Source organism: Archocentrus centrarchus, chromosome 2 (genome assembly GCF_007364275.1).
Source record: "Archocentrus centrarchus isolate MPI-CPG fArcCen1 chromosome 2, fArcCen1, whole genome shotgun sequence".
NCBI lineage: Eukaryota > Metazoa > Chordata > Actinopteri > Cichliformes > Cichlidae > Archocentrus > Archocentrus centrarchus.
The window spans coordinates 28,561,020-28,584,071 of NC_044347.1; the positions used below are offsets into that span (position 1 = coordinate 28,561,020).

The following is a 23,052-nucleotide window of genomic DNA, read 5'->3' on the forward strand; positions in this document are numbered from 1 at the left end:
TTATTTGTTTGTCCGCTGTCCATGCCTGATTTTCTGTGGTCACAGCGCCAAGGAAGAAACTTTCCTCCTCTTCCCCCTCTTCGACGCTTTACACTTTTTTGTTGTGCCTGCACGCGCGTTGGTAATGTCCTTTCTTTCCACAGAAATGACAATTTGCATCCTTAGCAGGACATTCGTGTTTAGGGTGAGGGGAGCCTCCACACCTGAAGCACTTTGTACTCGATGTGCTTCTGCTTTTACTGTCGACCTGTGGATGTGTTTTAGCACATTTATCTTGGAACTTGTTGTATTTGATTTTCTCAAACTGTTGTCTGCTCTTAACAACTCTGTCAACAGAGCTGACACTTGACTGCGTTGCACTGGCTTCACCTCTCAGAGCACTTTGTTGCCTTTTAATCTCTTCTGATTGTCTTGCCATGTTTACAGCTTTCTCCAAGTCCAGATTTTTCTCCATTTGCATACGCTCTGACAGTCTGATGTCTGCTAAGCCCACTACAATTCTGTCCCTAATTAATTCGTCATGGAGCGGTCCGTAACTGCAGTGCTCCGCTAATGCATGCAGGGCTGTAACGAACGCATCCACTGTTTCATTTGGCTCCTGTTTGCGCATGTTAAATCTTGCGCGTTCGTAAACAACATTTTTCTTCACTACAAAAAAATTTTGGAAGCCTTCTTTCACTTTATCGTTCTGGCGCTGGTCTGCGTCGTTTAGCTTTAGTCCTCTCAGGACATCATCTGCTTCGTCTCCCATACAGTATATCAGGGTGTTTACCTGGTTCTCATCCGAACTCAATGACAAGTTACTGGCCTGGCGGAACCTCTCGAAGCGACGAATCCATTTTGTCCATTCCTGTGGTTTAGAAAAATCAAAGGGCTCCGGCGGCTGGATGCTGAACGTAGCGCTGGGAGTATTAGCCACAGTGCTAACTCCTGCCCTCGGCTGCTCGTCCTCTCCGTTATTAGACATCTCCATGCTATTGCTCACCCTTTTCCCTCCTTATCCACTCCCGATGGACCATGGAAGTGTCTCCCCAGCAACACGAGCCACTTCTGACACCATGTCGTGTTCTTAATTTGAACAAATAACCATAGACCTCCGTGTGCTGACGATCACGTCCTTTATTACATGAAAACCCCCAAACAAAACACACCCCGCCCCCTGCTGACTTCCCACAAGTCACCTGGCCTTCCGGGATCACATTCAAGATCCCAAATGTTTAACATTCATTATTCATGAACACCACATCAACCTTCTTCCCCTGCTTGTCCACCACTACTATATCCAGTTGGTTAGCCATCACAAGCTTTTATCTGGAAGGTCTGCAGGATCTTAGTTCAGTCATTCTCTAACACCCTTGGGTGCATTTCCCATTTTGACCTCGGGACTTCCAGGCTATACTCGACACAGATGTTCCTGTATACTATGCCGGCCTCTTGGTTATGGCATTTCATGTATACCCTGCCTGCTAGCATCTTGCACACTCTGTCAATCTTGTACTTAGAGCTTGTTCCTGTGCTGCTATAGTTTAAATGTTTCGACAGTGTATGTATTAATCTTTACAAAATTTTGTACAGCTTTCATCCTGTACTACATTCTCATAACTTTCCAAGTAAATGTTGTAGTATAAATACCTCCTATAAGAGAAAAATAGCATGTTTTGTCTATCTGGGCAACCAAGTAAGGTTGTAGCAACACAACCCTCTTGTCAAGTGTATTAAAACACTGAACAAGATTATGTTCCATTGTTTATGAATTAGTTTCTAAGATGAGAAAATTATATTTAATCTTAAAAACTAAAATAGTGTTGCTTTAAGTACAGTGATGATGCCTTTAAAGAAGTAAAGAAATCTGACATGTATTTCAAACACTGTAAGCCCATTAAATGATCATTATCATGCTAGCATATGCTAGCAGGATTGGTGGTGGCACATGTCATTTGCCATTATGTCATTATGATTTTTTCTCTAGGATCAATAAAGTTATTCTTATTTGTAATCCAGGAGTTTTTGTTTTGTTTTGTTTTTTTGTCCCATGTGGCACAAAAAAATTGGCATTATTGGCATTTGTTAAACGTTTGCATTTATTTATTTTTTTAACTTGCTATTTGGTTAAGTTTGGGCACCAAAACTACATGGTTTGTGCTAAATTTGTGCTCTAAATTGTCTGTTTTCACACCCGGGGAAAGGAAAATGTGACACTAACACAGTAACCTGTAGTGGACCACCAGGTCTATTACATGTTTTATAGTTACAATAGGCCATATGGCTTCAATTCAGTTTTATGCATATGGCAGGAGTTAATGACAGCAGTTGTCTCTTGGCATATAACACTATAGAATTTACATGCACTTATTTGCATGACCTCAAGAGTTACCTTATATAGTTTTGGTTACGTTTGAGACCTTCTTGCCTATGGGGCAGTTTGCTCAGTATGAAGCATAATTATAGGAGTGATAACAACCGTTAATAGCCATTAAATGTGCTAATAACATTTGAAGTGGCTGAATGTGAATAGTTCTTCCAGGGCTGCATCGTTGCACTAACTTGATAAAGACATTATTTAATTTGGCTTTTGGATCTTTTGCTTTCCCTTTTGCATTTCTTTGCTTCTTTCTCTCTTTTCCTCTCGCCTCTGTCATCTTCTACCTGTCTGTCCTCTCTCAGATCACAGTGAATGTGGCTCAGGGGCGAGTGCGGAGCCCCTCCCCTCAGCCTCGCTATAAAAGCTATGCCTACACCCAGGCTGCATATGTCCAGTCGCCCGAGCAAAAGAGGAGGCGTTTTACTGATCAGGTCCGTGTCTCACAACACTAACAGCCGATTGTCCATCTGTCTGTGCATGTGTGGCTGAACACCTTTTGTCCGCTCTTATTTGTCTGAGTCTTTGACAAAAAATGTCCATCTGAATAAGTCACTTTTCTAAAAATGCTGATTGGTTTCTTGTTATTTTTTTTTTCAATCAGTTGTGTTTAATGATCTGTATTCTACTGAAAATGAATTGAATAAGTGAATTTAATTTCAAAATGTTAACGTGAAGAAAAATGACAGGACTTGAGGTGGACAGTTTTTGCAGTGTATTTAGATCATCAAGTTTCAATACAGTGTATTTCATGATTTGAAATGCACTGACTTTCTAATCGATGATGATATTGAACATGTTAATTTTATTCATTCATAAGTCATAAGCAATAAAAACTATGTGTTTGTCTTCACTTTAATTCACAAGTGAGACAGGCTCAAACTTCAGGTTGATAATGTTGGTAAACTTGACAGAATGAGTGGCACACAAAAAATGTCCTTGATATTCATGTTTGCCTTAAAGGGAAATTTTGATAGTTTGTAAAATATACTGATAAGAAAATCAGTGTCAGTCTGGAGGAAGTGGGTTTATTGGCTTTGCATAGACTGGAGCCAAGGATAAATGGCTTACTTGATCTTTCAGCAACATTGAAGCTTTTATTAGAACATCTTGTTTAGTCCTTATACTATAACCGCAGACAGCTTTTTTAATTCATCTGGGTCCAAGTCAAGCCTGTTGGGATGGAGTTATCCCTTAGGTATTTACAATTTATTATGTGATGCACAGTGGCTCAAAAATAGTTTTGACTTACATGTCTTACATCGCAAAAGCGAGCCTGAAAATTTAATGCTGGCATATCTCCTTAAACAGCAGAGTCCAGTAACATTTGGAAAGTGTAGGGAAGCTGTTTGATTACATGAGCATATGCGGCTCATCTACTTGGGAGAATGTGTCCAGTGTAAGTTCTAAAGGCTCAAACATGCAGAAGCATAAACATGTCAGTTTTTTTGAAATACACTCCTGGTAAGTATACAAATGAAAACGGTGAATTTTTCAACATGTTATCCAGTTCTTTTCATCGCTGGTTGTCACTTAAAGTCAGAGACATGGAGTTTCCTCACATACTCTCCTTTTTTTGAAAAGAACCTGTGTAGAACCTATGATTTAATTCAGAAATCAAATGAAAACTATTTTAATGATAGAATGATACATAAAAACCGCCTTCTCTTCCTATTCTTTTGAGCTTGTGTAAATATATATCAATTGCCATAATAGATTTACATCTAGTAAGTTAATGTGCAAGCATGTTTATTGTGAGGTGACATAAAGAGGCTGTCCAAGCTATCAATAATTGTAATCTTATAGACAATGCTGGCTGTGGGTTTTCTGTTTCTACAAACAGATTTTAATAAGAAGGGAAGGTAATCTTGATTCTCTTTAAAACAACATTATGTAACTGTGTCCCTTTGATCTTTTTTCTTGTTTTCCATTGTTCACCACCTTTTTATTTTGTATGGATTAACTGATAATAATTATAAAATATTCAAAATATATTTGCAAGGTACTTTACAGAACACAATTAAATGGATCACAATCAAAAAAACAGAAAAGTAAGCAGATAAGACAACAAGAAATAAAAACATGGCATAAAACTTGGACAAACAGGTAAATAAATACAAGAAATTGATAAATTAGTCAAAAATATCAAATATATGTGTATATAAAGATGTGGTATTATTGTTAAAAAAAAAAAAGGGCTTTCTGTATGTACAGATTTTTTGAGTAGTGATTTAAATACACAGTAGATGCTGACGTTTCTAACCCAGTTCCTGTGGTCGAGAGTTACAGCTGCAGGGCTCTAACAGACTCATGAGTCAGGCTGTGGATGCATTAATTACCAAGTTTTAGAGGTAGGTGTATTTTTTGATTCTTAGACTCAACAAAGTTTCTGGGTGAACCAAAACTGTTTCTCCCCACTTCCAGTTTATGTGCTGGACGTCCACCTTTAGCTCCACTGTTAAAACACACAGTCAAGTGGTCTCAGTTAGTGCCTAACCAATTATTTAACCTGCTGAAGATAGATTTTTTTGTAATGAAAGATGATTGGGGTCATTTAGAAATAGTTTTTCCACTAGAGTGACTCAAACCCAGTTTTCAGTAATCTTGTCTGTAGCGCATCCCTGCCAGCACTCCTAGGTGGGCCCCATATGGGATAAGCAAGGGCAAACATTATGGGCCCCATAAGGTTTTGTCCGCAGTTTCCATGGTGGCCCTACGTGGGTTTGCCCAGATAGATTTTAACCGGCCCTGAATATGTGTTCATTCGGAACCATACGGTCCATGCATGCATGGGTTATGCATAGACCCTGCACGGGCCTCATGTAAGTTAACCGTCTGGGTCCCAATGAACACATATTCAGGGCCGGTTAAAATCTATCTGGGCAAACCCACGTAGGGCCACCATGGAAACTGCGGACAAAACCTTATGGGGCCCATAATGTTTGCCCTTGCTTATCCCATATGGGGCCCACCTAGGAGTGCTGGCAGGGGTGTAGCATCACAGCTGAATTGAGTGGTGCATTGCCTTCATGGCAAGGTAGTTTGTGTTTCTATTAGACTGCGTTTACCATTAGACTCAGACTAGGTCCAAACCCATACTGAAATTTTGGGTTGGGACCTAGTCTTAGTCTAATGGTTAGGGGAAAATATTTCCATAATGGCCAAATTACTCTTTTAATTGACAGTAACTCTTTCTGCACTGTTTATAATCCAAAGTAATTTGCCAAAACATATTTCAAAATGTTTCAATTTTCACTTGTTTTTCTTTCTTCTTCTTCTTCTTCTTCTTCTTTTTTTTTTACCCTTTATTTTTATTTTTTTTTTTACCCTTTATTTTTGTCATGGTAAAATGTTCTTGTTTACAAATGTAACCTGGCATTTTTGTAAATGCCCGGCCATGTTATTTCATGATTCATGATACTTTAATGAAATACTAAGTATCAGAAGGATGCTCAACTGAATTTCGCTTCAACATAAAAGATAATTTGTCAGATAAGCACTCATACTGTCCTTTAGTAATGCAGAGTGTAAAGCAGAATGCAACAGAGAAAGCCCTCAAAGTGTTTTCTTTCAAGACTATGAGGAGACGGTGGCATTTCCCAATGCAATGTCAGTTTGCCTCAGTCAAACAGAGCTAACATGGGGGCCAGTTTAGCTCACTGGGTGAGCAGGTGCTCATATGGCCAAAAGGCAGCAACTTGGATTCAAGTCTGACCTTTGCTGTGTGTCCTCTCCTGCTTTCTCTTCTCACCTTCCTGTTTAATTTTCACTGCTCGACTATCCAAACAAAAGCAAGCAAAACTAATCTTAAAAAAAAGAATAGATAAAATGCATAGTCCATAAAGGTGGATTTGATGATTTTTATTGGATTATGTTAGACACTAAACATTTCTGAGTGTCTACCATCAGACCAATCTGAATGCATTTGTAATACTAAACAGGCATTAAGAGACAGCAGCCCTGACTGAGGCTGACAGTTATCAGCTCCACTGAATGATCTTATTTATTTTTTAAGGACCTTATTAGCAGAGAGAAGATGAAGTGAGAGAAGCAGTACTAAGCTGAGATAAAAAGAGAGAAGTTATCGAGTTATGTCCAGAGCTCACAAAGAAATAAAGGGGGGAGAGAGAGAGAGATACTCAGTAAAGAAGAAGACAAACTGTTAAGGGTGGACAGAGGCCAAAACCACTTGTCATCACTGTTAAAGGCTAACACTAAGAGGCCCCTCCTTAATCTCTCTTTATCTTTTTTGTTTCCTGCCTTTCTTTCATGTTGCCTTTAATGTTTTTCTACTCTGTGCCTCCCCGCCCACCCCTCTTCATTTTTGACATACTGTTTGTTTTCTTGTTCCGTCTCTCTGTTCTTTTCTTCCCTCTATTTCTTAACCCTCTGCACCTGATGCCCTCTTTTCCTCTATTTCTCCACATATCCTCTCCTCTATTGCACTCGATCTCTGCTTGTTATCTCCCACCCTATTTAGTTCCTGGGTCCTGGCCAAGAGGAGCTGCAGCGGGGCCTCAGTCCTTTGCCTTCAGGCGCCACCAGCCTAGAAAGCTACCAGGCTGCGCTGGAGGAGGTAAGACAATATGATAATGATAAAGGAATTTTATTTACTTTAGCTAACACTTAGTGTACAGAAGCATATTCTTGTGTGTGTCTGTAAAAGTTATACAGTATTATCCACAGATAAAGAGCTCCATTTTTGCCCAGAAAGTATCACCTCAGTGAGTCAGAATGGTGTCCTGGATGACACATTCCTTCATTACTATGAAAACACACAGTAGGTCTGTCAGGATTCTGTAGTGTGGTGGGCAGGATGTGGACCCAAATGTAGGACTCGGGAGGCGGAAAAGTAAACTCAAAGGGTAGTCTTATTACAGAACTCCCAGTCAGAAATACAAAACCAACACATCAGTCGAGCTGGAGCAAGCAATCACAAAACTAGGAATCTTGGGGAGGCAAAAACAAAACTAACTACCATGTGTGGAAGATGTGACAAGGAAGCAGACAAGCGCAAGGATGCAAAACCAAGCACAATGAACACAAGATAAGAGAATTAGAGTATTAGCTCATCTGCCTTCACACGCATATAAACTTGCCTCAGCATCCACTGATCCCATTCTGTGATTTTACATGGCCTACCACACCATCTGTCATCTCATTAAGGCAACAAGCACGTGGAAGCCATACAAACTATACAGCGCCATTTTGAGTTGCTGTAATACATTTTCTGCAAAATGGACTGGCCTTCTGCATAATTTTTTCACTCTGATTTCTGGAGAGTCAGTAAATTTAGTCCTCTGTATTTCAATAAGGAGAGAGCATTAAAAGAAATTACACAAGATTTATTGATAATAAAAATAGTTGTTTGGAGATTAGACTCTGATGGCCCATCAAAGCTGAAGGGAATCCTGTTAAAACCTGCAGTCAAATTAAATTTATATCTGTAATCCTTAAGTTGTTTTGACCAGCTTCCTATCCCATATAATCATATGACACTTGAAACTTTACCTAAAAGGCACTTTTTGAAGCTTTCCCAGTATATTATCAAAACAACCCTAATAATAACAAAAAAAAAAAAAAAAAATATATATATATATATATATATATATATATATATATATATATATATACACACACACACACACACACACACACACACACACATCAGTCGAGGGTACGTTTTATATATATATATATATATATATATATATATATATATATATATATACACACACACACACATCAGTTGAGGGTAAGTTATATATATATATATATATATATATATATATATATATATATATATATATATATAAAACGTACCCTCGACTGATGTGTGTGTGTGTGTATATATATATATATATATATATATATATATATATATATATATATATATATATATAAAACGTACCCTCGACTGATGTGTGTGTGTGTGTATATATATATATATATATATATATATATATATACACACACACACACATCAGTTGAGGGTAAGTTATATATATATATATATATATATATATATATATATATATATATATATATATATATATATATATATATATAAACTTACCCTTATTAACCTTGGCTACCAAAGTTAATATTATCTTTGTTTACAATCCAGAACTACAGTTAAATTGTAATGCCACAGAAAATCCAGAAATTATCACAGAATATGACTGCTACCACCATTTCATGAAAACTTGAGGTTACTTACCTCCTAAATCCTGTTTTCGAAAAACATGACTGAGGCGTCTCACTATAAAGAATAATATAAATGCTACAAAAGGTGTTGACATGGCTTCATTCATTATTCAAGATAAGCTCACCTCTTCCTAGCTTTATGCAAGGAGTGAGACACCTCATTTATGTTATCAGAGAATGAGGGTTATGAGATAAATAACCTCAAATTATCTTTCAAACATTCTTTTCTGTGCCTCACTATGGGCATATGCACTCCTGCGTCGCCAGATTAGCTTATCTGAACAACTGACTGTTTTCCTAATGTGTAGGTTGGCATTCATGATGGTATGAGCGAGCAGTGACATGCAACCTATAAAATCTTGCAAAGGTCAAAGGTGAAGCACAGCTTGCTGCTAAACATATTTCCTCCATAGACACGCTCATAAGGAGGGACCAAGAGTTCACCATTCCTCTAGTGCAGACATGGGCGTTGTATGACCTGTTGTTTGTCTCTGACCAGCCCGAGAGGTCAATGGGTAAAAAGGATTCAAATGCAAATAGGTATACGTCATGCAGTTTGTCCCATTTCAGCCACCAAACACTCTTTGATAAACTGCCCATCAGGGAATTAAATTTTGTTTTTTTGAGAAATCACAATACAACTTTGTTGCTTTTATTCTGATGGCAGCTGCTATTTTTTTTTATTTATGTACTTAGTTGTGTGCAAAGAGAAGGTACCTTTACTGTAACATGAACCAATGTTTATGTTTATATATGAATTTGCAAGCCTTGAAAGATGTCAGTTCATGCTAAAAAATAAACATTGATGCAGAATGTAAAGTTTTAAATTAGAAAAGTATTTATTTACTGAAGTCAGACGCAAAGTTGTGTGCTTTATTTGTGGAGAGCCTGATTGCTCCATTATGAAAATAAAATGCAAAGAAATACAAGAACTTGACTGATGCAGAGCAGGAACAGATATCTGAACCTTTGTTAAACAAAGCTGCAGAAGCAGCGAGGACTTTTTACCAAGATTTACACATCCAGGGACCAGCTTTGCAATTTCCCACAAAACTGCAAAAAAACAGCAAGCCATTCTCTGATTGGAATGTCTGGTGTATTCTGCTCGAGGACATCGCAAGAAATCTAAAACTTTATTTAAAAAACAAAGCAGACTATTTAGATTTTTTTCTCCTTAGTTCTGGACAAAAGCTGTGATGTCTGCAACACAGCTCGGTTATTCGTCTTTGTACATGCCAAGAGGACTGAATCACAGACAGTTTTTTGCCCTGTTCACTACTGGCTGAGCAGTTCGAGTCAGTACCACAGCCAGATTTTTATTCTTCTCTCAAAGAGGGGAGCTTTTCACAGGAGACAACCTCAGAAGATGTTGGTTGACTTTGAGTCTACCTTCATATGTCAACAGTCATTCTCAGTGATGGAGTTTAACAAATCCAGATACAGATCCTCTCTCAGTGGTGATCACCTGTCGGCTATTCTTTGCATTTGAACCTACTGACTTTAATGCACTTGTTCAAGCCCCAAACGGGCTAGATTTCTCACTCAACAAGACAAAGAAATGGAAAAAGTCATTAAACTACAGTATAAGCAAAATAGCAAGAGCACTTTGAAATTTTGCGTGCACATTTTACTGACAATTCTTTTTGGGAATGTTGGTTAAATAGTGATAAAATGTTGTTTTTAACTATGCCTGTTTGACATTTTCATTGTCTAATTCTAACTACTATTAGAATTATATAAAGAGATCAAATTAATATTGAACAGAACTGAATTCAGCTTATTGGTGTAGCCCTCCACAACAGTCTCGGTTTCACATGTGGCCCCTTGGGAAAATTAATTACTTACCTCTGCTCTAGTGAAATGAGCACAAAGCCCCATAGGGGACTGCAGTCCCCTGCTGAAGTAGGCTCTCAATTGCCTCCACAATCAAATGGGAAAAGCTTTATTTACTAATAGGCTTTCTAACATGTGGCTTAGCCCATGGAACAAACAGCTGATCCTTTCAATATAAATGCATAAAAGCAATCACTGGACTGTGTAGGCACGCATGTTCAGGGGAGGGGGACAGGCGGTGGATAAAATACCCCCAACTCCAAAGGAGTGCATCTCAGTGAACAGTTCTGGGGTACGCAGGCCAGATTCGGCCTGAATGTGACTGTAGAATTACTAATAGATTTTAAAGAGCCAATATTAACTCCTCCAGCTGTAATTTGGTTTTAGTTTGAATTTGCATTGCTGTCACTGGGAGGGACAGTGGCTGGCTATTTTTGTAAGTCTTTTGAACTAGTCAATATTTACTTTCACGCCAGTGTTTTTGTTTGTTCCTCCACTGACTTGCTTTTTTTTTTTTCATGCATTGTCCAGGTTAACAATGGCCATCTCCAGTGCTGTTGGCCAATAGAGTACCAGTGGAAACTATCTGCCAAAGATGGTAGCAACTGTCCCTCTGCATTTCTCTTCTTAACACCTAAATGCCATACGTCCTTTCCGATTAAGCTGGAAAGGACGTGCATCAGGTTAGGTGATTAATGATAGAGACTGAAATGTACTGAATTAGGAAGTGCAGTGGATTAATAAGGATAAAGTTAGAGCAGCTATGAAAAGAATGAAGAGTGGAAAGGCGGTTGGTTCAGATGACATACCTGTGGTGGTATGGACATATCTAGGAGACAGGGCAGTGGACTTAACCAGATTTCTTTACCCAATCCTGGAGAGTGAGAGGATGCCTGATGAGTGGAGAAGAAATGTACTGGTACTGGTCTTCAGGAACAAGGGTGATGTGCAGAGCTGTAACTACAATGGGACAAAGCTGATGAGCCATACCATGAAGCTATGGGAAAAAGTTGTTGAAGCTGAGGAGAGAGGTGATGATCAGTGAGCATCAGTATGTCTTCATGCCAAGAAAGAGCACTACTAATGCAATGTATGCTTTGAGAGTGCTGCTGAAGAAGTACATAGAAGGTCAGAAGGAGTTGCACTGCGTCTTTGTGTATCTAGAGAAAGCATATGCTAGGGTGCCAAGAAAGGAACTGTGGAAAATTACTGTATGAGGAAGGCTGGTGCAGGATATGCATGAGGACAGTGAGACAGTGGTGAGGTGTGTGGTAGCAGGAACAGATGGGTTCAAGGTGGGGGTGGTATTACATCAGGGGTCTGCTCTGAGCCCCCTCAATGGTGATGGACAGGTTGACAGATGAGGTTAGACAGGAGTCTCTGTGGGATGACATTGTGATCTGTAGTAACAGTAGGGAGCAGGTGGAAATAAGCCTGAAGAAGGCATGGATTTGTGCTCTGGAGAGAAGAAGAATGAAAGTCTGTAGAAGCAAGACAGAATATATGTGTGGAAATGAGAGACAAACAGGTGTTACAGTGAAGATGCCAGGAGTACAGCTGGTGAAAGTAGACGAGTGTAAATACCTGGGGTCAACCATCCAAAGCAAGGGACAGTGCACAAGAGAAGAGAGTACAGGCAGGGTGGAGTGCGTGGAGATGAAAACCAGAGATGATTTGTTATAGGATATCAGCAAGAGCCAAAGGGAAGGTTTACAAGATGGTAGTGAGACCTGCTATGATATATGTTTTGGAGACTGACAAAAAGACAGGAGGCCAATCTGGAGGTGGCAGAGTTGATGATGCTGAAAATTTTGTTGGCAGCGACAGCTCAGGTTGAGTGTTTTGGAAACAAAGTTGAAGAGGCAAGGCTGGGATGTTTGGACATGTGCCGAGGAGAGACAATACATATTTTGGACCAAAAAAGGAACACCTTAGAGGAGGTTCATGGATGTCATGAAAGAAAAAATGCAGAGGGTCGTGTGAAAGAGTAGGATGCTGGGACATGGTGAGATGGAGGCAGATAATCCACTATAGTGACCCCTACAGGGAGCAGCTGAAAGCAGAAGTCTATTGTAGGAAAAACAAGAATGTTGCTTATTTTTTAAAGCGTGCTTTGTTAATTAGACTTTAACTTTTAAGGTCTTGACATGGCTGCTGTCAGCTGAAGATGGCCTCCAGGGACAGGCTCCCATCTCAAGTCATGTGGAGGAGGTGAAGGACCAGTTTCACACACACGAGGTATGACTTGGGCTATTGAAGTCATGGTGGCTTCAAATATGTAATGTATTTCATGAGTTTTTTTGGACTTTTTATTCTTTTGTTTTTTGGACTTCTTATGTCAGAATAGTTTACACATGTATGGTTTAGAATATAAATTAAAATATATAAAAGTAAAGCTGGTAATTAGGTATTTGTACATTTCTACATGGATTTTATACAGCTACAGTGGGGCAAAAAAGTATTTAGTCAGCCACTGATTGTGCAAGTACTCCTATATAGAAAGATGAGAGAGGTCTGTAATTCCCATCATAGGTACACTTCAACTATGAGAGGCAAAATGAGAAAAAAAAAAATCCAGGAAATCACATTGTAGGACTTTGTAAATCTTGGTGGAAAATAAGCAATTGGTAAATACTGGAACAAAAGTTCAACTCAATACTTTGTAACGTAACCTTTGTTGGCAATGACAGAGGTCAAACACTTCCTGTAAGTTTTCACCAGGTTTGCACACACTGTAGCTGATATTTTGGCCCATTCCTCCATGCAGATCTTCTATCGAGCAGTGATGTTTTGGGGCTATCACTGGGCAACACGGACTTTCAACTCCCTCCACAAATTTTCTATGGGGTTGAGGTCTGGAGACTGGCTAGGCCACTCCAGGACCTTGAAATGCTTCTTACGGAGCCACTCCTTCGTTGCCCGAGCAGTGGGTTTGGGATCGTTGTCATGCTGGAAGACCCAGCTATGTCCCATCTTCAATGCTCTCACTGATGGAAGGAGGTTTTGGCTTAAAATCTCACAATACATGGCCCAATTCATTCTTCCCTTAACACGGATCAGTTGTCCTGTCCCCTTTGCAGAAAAACAGCCCCAAAGCATGATGTTACCACCCCCATGCTTCACAGTAGGTATGGTGTTCTTGGGATGCAACTCAGTATTCTTCTTCCTCCAAACACAATGAGTTAAGTTTTTACTAAAAAGTTCTATTTTGGTTTCATCTGACCACATGATATTCTCCCAATCCTCTTCTGGATCATCCACATGCTCTCTGGTAAATTTCAGATGGGCCTGGACATGTACTGGCTTAAGCAGGGGGACACGCCTGGCACTGCAAGATTTGAATCTCTCTCAGCGTAGTGTCTTACTGATGGTTACTGATGGTTACTTTGGTCCCAGCTCTCTGCAGGTCGTTCATCAGGTCTCTCTGTGCAGTTCTGGGATTTTTGCTCACCTTTCTCATGATCATTTTGACCCCACAGGATGAGATCTTGCGTGGGGCCCAGATCAAGGGAGATTATCAATGGTCTTGTATGTCTTCCATTTCCTTAAAATTGCTCCCACAGTTGATTTATTCACACCAACCTGCTTGCTTATTGTAGATTCACTCTTCTCAGCCTGGTGCAGGTCCACAATTTTCTTCTTGGCGTCCTTCGACAGCTCTTTGGTCTTGGCCATGGTTGAGTTTGGGGTCTGATTGTTTGAGGCTGTGGACAGGTGTCTTTTAAACAGATGACGAGGTCAAACAGGTGCCATTAATACAGGTAATGAGTGGAGGAAGAGCTTCTTAAAGAAGAAGTTACAGGTCTGTGAGAGCCAGAAATCTTGATTGTTTGTTATTGACCAATTACTTATTTTCCACCATGATTTACAAATAAATTCTTTAAAAATCCTGCAATGTGATTTCCTGGAATTGTTTTTTTTTTCATTTTGCCTCTCATAGTTAAAGTGTACAAATATAAATTTTATTTATCACTTGATTTCACTTGATTTCATACATACAATAACTTAACCAGCTTTTTAAAAAAAAATCACTGGAAAAATGGATGCTTTACATGAAAAATATAGTTGTTTTCATAAATGGTGCTTACTGTGATGAAAGCCATTGAGTTAGACCGACCAGCTACAGAGCCTTCATACTTTTTCACCAACCTCAGCTTGACACATTTATAGCTGCAGCAACAGGAGGCATATCCAACTTGGCTTGGCTTCATCATCCTTCATTTTCTTTCTTTTTTCTTCTTTTTTTAAGTATTTGCATATTTACACCCATTTGTATCTGTGTGTCTTTTAAGAATCTTTAATGTGTCATCTTCTGTATGTGTGTTTGTACAGAGCCCCTAGAGTTCTGTACAAACAAGTATATGTCAGCATCAATCATCATTGATAATTCATCATTTAATGTTTAAGTATATTACTAAATTGCTCTATCCTGGTGGTTTAAATCTGATCATGATTTTGCCACAATGTTTGACATTACAAAGCCCATATTACAAATGCATGTTAAATATTTAAAGTCAGTTTCTTGCAGTGTTAATAGGGATGCAATTACATGCCTCAGTCTGTAGCTAGAACAGAATTCAGTAGGTAACATTTTAAAAAATATATTGTTTGTAAGTCATAAATATCTTGTGTGTGAATAGTTGGTGATGAATTAACTATGATGAATTGGGGCTTCCAGGAATATCGTCTTACTATTGACTTTAATGCCCTCAGAATTAGATTTACCCTGACCATTTTACCTTGTGAGATCCAAGAAGGCTCATATTGCAGTTTAGTGTTCAATGAAAATAGGTTAAGCACTAGGTTTTCAGTACTACTAAAGTGAATTGAGAAAGGGTCAAAGTTAGAATAGTAATGTGAGGCCTTTTGAAAATTTACTTAGGGCAAAATAGTGGAATCACTGTGAATATGCGTGTGCAATTCTTCCATGTGTTTCTTCAATAGGGGTATATGGTGGAGCTGACCACACACCAGAGCAGTGTAGGACGAGTCCTCCGGGCTGGTGCTGCTCTGCTGGGGGAAGGAAACCTGAGTGAAGAGGAGGATTCTGAAGTCAGGGAGCAGATGAACCTTCTGAACTCCCGGTGGGAGCATCTAAGAGTGGCAAGCATGGAGAGACAGAGCAGGTGCCTGCATAAAAAAGGACTGAATTAAACAAGCAACAATCTGATCAACAATAAACTAATTATTAATGTTCGTTATGTTCTTAACTAAGCAGTATTAATATTACTGCTATTCTGAAATTATAGAATAAGAAAACAGACAAGGACCCAGTTTTTTGTAAAGCATATTCAGTGACATTTAAGGATTCAAGGATCCTTTATTGTCATTCACATCATATTTACATGCAGTGGAAAGAAATTTCTGTCCTCAGGTCCCAGTGCTGCCTTTAAAGAAGAATAAATCTAAATAAAAAGTAACAATATAAAAGAAAAAAAAAAAAAAATATATATATATATATATACATTTACACAAACACACACACACACACCAATAGATATATACATACATCCATACACATATACATAACTGAATATAAACAATATACAATAAACAGTTTGAATTGAGTAAAGATAGTTAAGAGGTATAGCTAAGCTTTTGAGATTTGAACATAGCCCTAGACTTGGGCAGGAGTTATTGTTGTGATGAAATATCATAAGCCATTTTTAAAAGTGACAGTGACATGATCGGATCAAGTGGACAGCTCTAAAGCACAATGGTGAATGAACCTAAGATTGTTTTTGTCACCTGTGGCCACTTCCTTTTAGAAGTGTGTACAGTGTATCACAAAGTGAGTACACCCCTCACATTTTTAAATTTTTTTTTTTCAACAAAACATAACACCAAATGTCTTTTTTTTTTTTTTGCTGTAAATTAGCTAATTAACATTAACAATATAAAATATTTTTAAGAGGTTTTGCATTTTTGCAAACCATATCAAACACTAAATTTCCAAATTTGCACAGGCCAAAATGAATTCACTTGAGGGTTTTTTGTTTGTTTACATGTTTGGTGTTTTTTGTTTTGTTTGTTTTTTTCATATTTGGGCCCATGAATGAAACTTCATATTTTTCTGCACAGTGGCTGGAGATCTCAACAGTCTAGCACTCATGGAAGCAAAGACCACGCACCTTTCTTATTATGGTGAATGCAAGGATAACTGACACTGAGCCAAACTTAATTAACTGCTCTGCTATCTTATTTGCTCAAGCTGTTGCACAGCTCTGTACCGACAGGGCCTGGATTACCTCATACCACCAAGACAAGACAGCAAGTGTCTGTTAATGCAATAAATTTAAGAGGAGGATATCTTTTTTTTTTTTTTTAATAATTTCTAGCTATTAAATCACTGGTGCCTGGGGGTTTAAGCACTTCTTTCGGATAGCACGGTGGCACATTGGTTAGGTTAGCACTGTCACCACCCCACACCCCACCCCCTGAGTCCAAAGGCATGTATGTTAATTTCACAGGTGATTTTAAATTGGCTGTGTGTGGATATGAAGTACTTGAAGTGCATAGAATAAATTATGTGACTGGTAACATAACTTCATGATCAGTTACACTAGAAAAGGGTAATATAAATGCTAGACTTTTGTGGTTTTAAAATATGGCACATCATTGAATTGTGTCACACTCCCAGACTCCATGAAGTCCTGATGGATCTGCAGCACCAGCAGCTGCAGCAACTCACAGACTGGTTGGATGTGACAGAAGCACGCATTAAGAAGATGGGGGCTCAGCCACTGGGACCTGACCTGGAGGACATTAAGCACCAAGTAGAGGAGCACAAGGTGAGTAGATCCTTGCTCTTTAAACATGGCTTAAGTAATTCAGCCATGGTGTTACCATTGATTTTTTTTCACTTTAATGTTAAAAATGGAGCTTCTTTAAGATGAAGATTAACCAAAGAAACAATGCTTTGTCAGGTTGTCATTAAGCTCAAGGACTGACCTTACATGCTGGAGTTAATTATTCTTAGCACTTATATCACTGTTTCAGAAAGTGGTGTAGCAAATGGTCCTCTCTTAAAGTTAATTTAAGTCTTCAAATCCAGTGTCTATGGTAATTCTTATTTTGAAATAAACCTATGTACAGAATCAAAACCACTACAATTACATGATTGCCCTTAAAGGGGGTGGGCATGTGTAGGTAAATGTATTGGTTAATGGACTAGTTCTCATATAGTGCTTTTCTACTCTAGCTGGGCACTCAAAGCATTTTATACAACACATTTGCATTTACTCATTCATACACTGTTTTCAGCTTCAAAGTGTTTTCTATCTAACATTCACAGTCCGACAGTTGCATCAGAGAGCAACTTGGGGTTCAGTATCATCCCCCCACCCCCACCCCCCCCACCCCCACCCCCCAAAAATGGGAAAATACTTTTCTGCACGAGTCTGTTTTTTCCCCATTCCTTCATTGTTACTAGTGTTACTTTGTTCTGTTTTCAAAAAACAATAATTATACAATAGCTATTAAATGAATTATCACCAGCATATGTGGAAAAAATATGCAGCAGACTAGTCAATTTTGCCAATATTTTATCACAGCAATGCAAAATAGAACTCAATAGGTCACGAGCTTTGGGTAATGACCAAAAGAATGAGATCACAGATACAAGTGGCAAAAATGAGCCCCGTCACAAGGGTGTCTGGCTTCTCCCTTAGAAATAGGGTGAAGAGTGCAGTCATTCTCTAGGGCCTCAGAGTAGAGCCACTGCTCCACTGCACATTGAAAGGAGCCAGTTGTGGTAGTTCAGTCATTTGGCTAGGATGCCTCCTGGGTGTCTCTTGGGTGAGGTGTTCTGGGCATGTGCTACCGGGATGAGGCCCCAGGGTAGACCCAGGACAGGCTGGAGAGATTATACCTCTTGGCTGACCTGGGGACACCTCAGTGTTCCCCCAGATGAGCTAGAGGAGGTAGTTGGGGAGAGGGAGATAAAGGTCAGATAAATGGAAGATGATGGATGGATGGATGGATGGATGGATGGATGGATGGATGGATAAGCAGAAGATGATGGATGAGCAAACTTAGAAATTCAGCAGGGGATCAAATACCTGGCAGATGCCTTAGAGGCGGAGTTATACAAGAAAGTACTATTCTTGCAACAATGTTGTGATACCATTGAAAGTTAAATAAAGCTTAATGTTTATCTTAGATGCTATTGTTGTAAGGAAACAACACAAAAGTATGCGCAACAAAACTGTGTTCTGCTTAGAGTCAACTACCAAAGCTACTAAAATGTACAAAGCTGTGGTTTGCAATCATTTGCAAATCTTTTATTAAAAAAAGTCTGGCTCAGTTCCATAAGACCAGATGACATTACCCTTCTTTGATTTTCTAGGATTTCATTAAGATAATAAGATTTAAGCAATGCTCCACAATGTGCAATATCTATTCTCACAGTAAATACGACGGTTCAGTGTTGTTATCAATATTCCTCCACAAAAGTAAGAGAACATACAGTGATATATATGAGCATTATAGGACTTCCTGTATTTTTTGCAGGTCAGGTCAGCAGCTAACTTCTTAATTCCATCAGTTATAAATAAACTGGAAACAAAAATGACATCTAATAAAATAATGGACTAGTTTTTATATAGTGCTTTTCTGCTCAGGCTGAGCATTCAAAGCGCTTTATATGAATATATAATGTAATGGTATGTAAGGCATAAGTATAATTGGAAAATAACATATTGACCATTGCAAGAATGGGAACCTCAACACCATCACATGAACTTTAAAAACAGTTGCATTCATTTTGCTTAATTAAATTAATCCCATCCCAATAATGGCAGTGGAACCAAAAAATCGCAATAAAAGGAAGTTTGTTGGACAACCTATCTACTAAAAGTAGAATTTTTGCTCCTGAAACACATGGACAAAATGGTGGTAATTCATAAGGGTCAGGAGATATGAAAATGTTTGTATTAAGTAACAGCTGTCCTATTTTCTCTATAATATAGTCACAGGCTGTCTCTCCAGAGCTGTAAGGGCTTGCTTTGTGTACACATTTAAGCCACTCTGTTGAAGTGTAGTAGAAGGTGTAATCTCCCGGGTGGGGTTTAAAGGATTAAAAGGTTTTGTGCTTCTCATAAACTCCCGGAACCTGGTTCTGATCTTGTCTTTTCTGCTTAGTGCCATTCCATCAGGATTTAATGAAAGACAATGAGATCGCCTCTACGTTTGTGATTATCCCAAACTCTGTTAAAACTGCTTCCTCTCATTGGAGGTTGCCATAACCCTGTGCCATAAAGAAGAGGGCCATCACATCAGTATCTTGAATAAGACCGAGACAATGGAATTCCTGCAGCTGAGGCAGCAACACTTTCCCAACTGGAAATGGGCACCCTACCCTTTTTAGGCTGAGAATCATACCCCAATGGAAGCTGCATATGGCAGGCCACTTTAACATAAAATCCGTTTCATCACACTTACATTCCAGATATCTGAAATTGATTTATGACTATGTATTAGTGAATTAAGATATCTCTAATTATATTTTATTATATCTATTTCGATATCTCTACATTCTGACTAGTAGAAATGATGTCAGATTTACCATTGAGTTGAATGGAGACTTCAATTCAAGATATCTACAATGAATTACTGACTATCTGAAACACATATTTCAGATATCTACAATTAAATTATGACTAGTCATAAAGTTAATTCAAGATATCTTGTTTTTAGTTCTGACTACCGTATTTTTCGGACTATACGTCGCTCCGGAGTATAGGTCGCAACAGCCAAAAAATGCATAATAAAGAAGAAAAAAACATATATAGGTCGCACTGGACTATAAGTCGCACTTTTTTTGAGGGGGGGGGGGGGGGGGTTGATAGAATCCGAGACCCAGAGCAGAAATTCCATCTTGAACGGCAATTTAAAATAATAATGGATTAAAGAACAGGACGAACACGGTTACGCCTACGTTATGCTAACGTAGCACATTCAGCTACATGACGCACAACGAACACGTGTTCGGTATGTTAACGTAACATTAAGTTATTCAGATAACCATAGCATAAAGAACATACTAACAAGTTAACCAAACCATCAATCCATTGAATTCTTCATCCTCGGTGTCACTTCTAAACAATTCCGTACACTCCGTAGACGAAGCGCCGCTTCCTCTTCTGTGTCGCGTTAGTCAGACTCGTCGTCAGCTGCAGTTCCAATTATTCCAGCCTTTCTGAATCCCAACAGGATGGTTTGTCACTGAAGCCCATGTTTTCTTGATCCATCCAATGACTTCCAGGAAAGTTGGGTGGCACATTCTCCCAGTTGCCGTTAAGCTGTGCTCTCCATCCATCATCCACTGCGCCCACAGGTTAGGCAAGACTGCCTTAAAGCTGCAGTTCACAGAGATGTCAAGTGGCTGGAGTATTTTGGTTCATGTGTTATAAATGTCACATATACGTCGCTCCGGAGTATAGGTCGCACCCCCAGCCAAACTATGAAAAAAAGTGCGACTTATACTCCGGAAAATACGGTAGTTATAATTCTAATTAAAGATACCTTGAATGACACTGTCATTCAAGGTATCTTAAATGTATTTTTAGATAGGAGATGTGTAAATTAAATTCTAGATATCTTGAGAGCAAATAATGATTAGGCAAAACTAAATTAGATATCTAAAATTGTAATTTTGACTAGTCAAAATTCCCTTTAAGATATCTCCAAATGAATTAGAGATATCTTGAATTAGATGGCTTTTCTATTTAAGATATCTTAAATTAACATTCTGACTACAGTATTCCCTCACTACTTTGCGGTTTCCTTTTCACGGACTCTCTGTTTCGCGAGTTTTCAATCAATATTAGTGTAAAATATTTACTGCGTTATTTTCGCTGTTTCACAGGTTTTTGCGGTACTCGTTCTTCACATGCGTAGTACGTGTTGTACAATAATGTATATATTTGGTGTATAAGTGTGTGGGGAGGGTTTATAAAAACTTAAAATAGTGTATAACTACTAAAATAATGTATAAGTATTAAAATAAACATAGCGTCCCTACTTTGCGGATTTTCACTTATCGCGGGTGGTCCTGGAATGTAACACCCTCGATAAGTGAGGGATTACTGTAGTCAGAATGACATTACTGATATAGGTGGAACAATGTGGTCAAATAGGTCAAAAAACTTTTATCCAGCAGCTGAACTTAGCATCTCTGATAAGAAAAATCATGTATTACTAACAGTAACTCCAGAACAGGTGATAAATGGACCTTGTGGTGAAATGGTTTTGGAAGCTGCTGTTTTCAAGGTCAAAAATTCACTTTAAATTGCAACACAAATATCTCTTGCAACACAAATATCTGTAGTGTATTGAAAAGATTGAGGCTACAGTTAGGTCCATAATCTGTGGGACAAAGAAACCATTTTTGTAGTACACCACCACAGTGGATCTTAAACCGATCACTGTGGATCAAACTGCAGACATTCACCTTTAATTCAGTTGGTTTTATAAAAAAAAAAAAACCTTCAATTGTTTCTTTTTTTGATTCTTTGTGTGTTCAGTTTTGTATTTAATAATGAATGGTCTGTTGGGTTGAGATCAAGCGACTGACTTGGTAATTGAAAAATGTCCCCTTTCTTTGCTTTGGGAATCTCTTGGATTAGTTTTGCAGTATGCTTTGAATTATGAATTATGTATTTTCCATTTGCACTGTGAAGCACTATCAGTTACATAGCATTTGACTGGATTTGAGTAGCAAGTATAGCTGTGTACACTTCATAATTCATCCTGCTACTTGTATCAAGAGTCACATCATCAATGAATCTTAGTGGCCCATTTCCACTGGCGGCCTTACCTGCCCATGCCCATGGCTTAACATACCTATGATCAACTTTTACCATTAATCTGGAGTTCTTCATATTTGTGTGTTCCTGTGTGTGCTAAAGCTCCTGCAGGAGGACCTGGAGCTGGAACAGGTCAGGGTGAACTCTCTGACCCACATGGTGGTGGTGGTAGATGAGAACAGTGGAGACAGTGCCACTGCTGCCTTGGAGACCAAACTTCAGGCGAGTACACACACTCACACACACACACACACACACACTCACCCTCATTCACTCAGATCTGTTGTTCACACTGCACTTACCTTTGCATCATAGGCTAATTTTCTTCTTAAATATTTTTGGAGTTTCTTCATTTTTTTCTTCTTCCCATTTAAGTCCACTTACCTAGCAGGACTTAAGTGCCTAGCAGGCTTCAGCTGTTGTTTCTCAGGAAAAACAGATGCACTTATGCTGTTTATGTTTATTGCAACTTTCTGCTGAATTTGTTCACTCTATGTTATCATCACACAGACTCTAGCCAGGAGCCAGACTTTGTTGTCTGTCTTTGTGGTTAATTCTCCACAGTTGTCTTAGTCTCGGATGCATCCGCCTTTGTTCCCTCGGTTAAATCCCAAACTCCACAATGAATAATGTAGAAATCTATTAAAGCTGCACACATGGACTTTCACTGCTTGCTAAACCTCTAAAAAAAAAAAAAAAAAAAAAATTCAAGTAAATCCACGTTTGACAGAAACTGCAGTTTTAGTGGTTACTTGCGGCTAGCCCTAAAAGTAAGTCTTTTAAGTAAGTCCCTTAGAAATCCATGATAAAACTCCCAAACATCAGAAGTAAGAATGTTAATGTTTT

General features: G+C 38.7%; 1 protein-coding gene across 1 annotated transcript in view; it reads left to right on the forward strand.

Annotated features, from left to right (window-relative positions):
- Positions 1-23,052, forward strand: part of dmd (dystrophin) — a 387,210-nt gene that overhangs the window by 158,176 nt on the left and 205,982 nt on the right. Inside the window, exons 10-15 of the mRNA XM_030747286.1 lie at positions 2,665-2,793; positions 6,840-6,935; positions 12,539-12,637; positions 15,344-15,525; positions 17,040-17,190; positions 22,309-22,428. Of these exons, the coding sequence (XP_030603146.1) occupies positions 2,665-2,793; positions 6,840-6,935; positions 12,539-12,637; positions 15,344-15,525; positions 17,040-17,190; positions 22,309-22,428 (777 nt within the window). The remainder of the gene's footprint in view (positions 1-2,664; positions 2,794-6,839; positions 6,936-12,538; positions 12,638-15,343; positions 15,526-17,039; positions 17,191-22,308; positions 22,429-23,052) is intronic.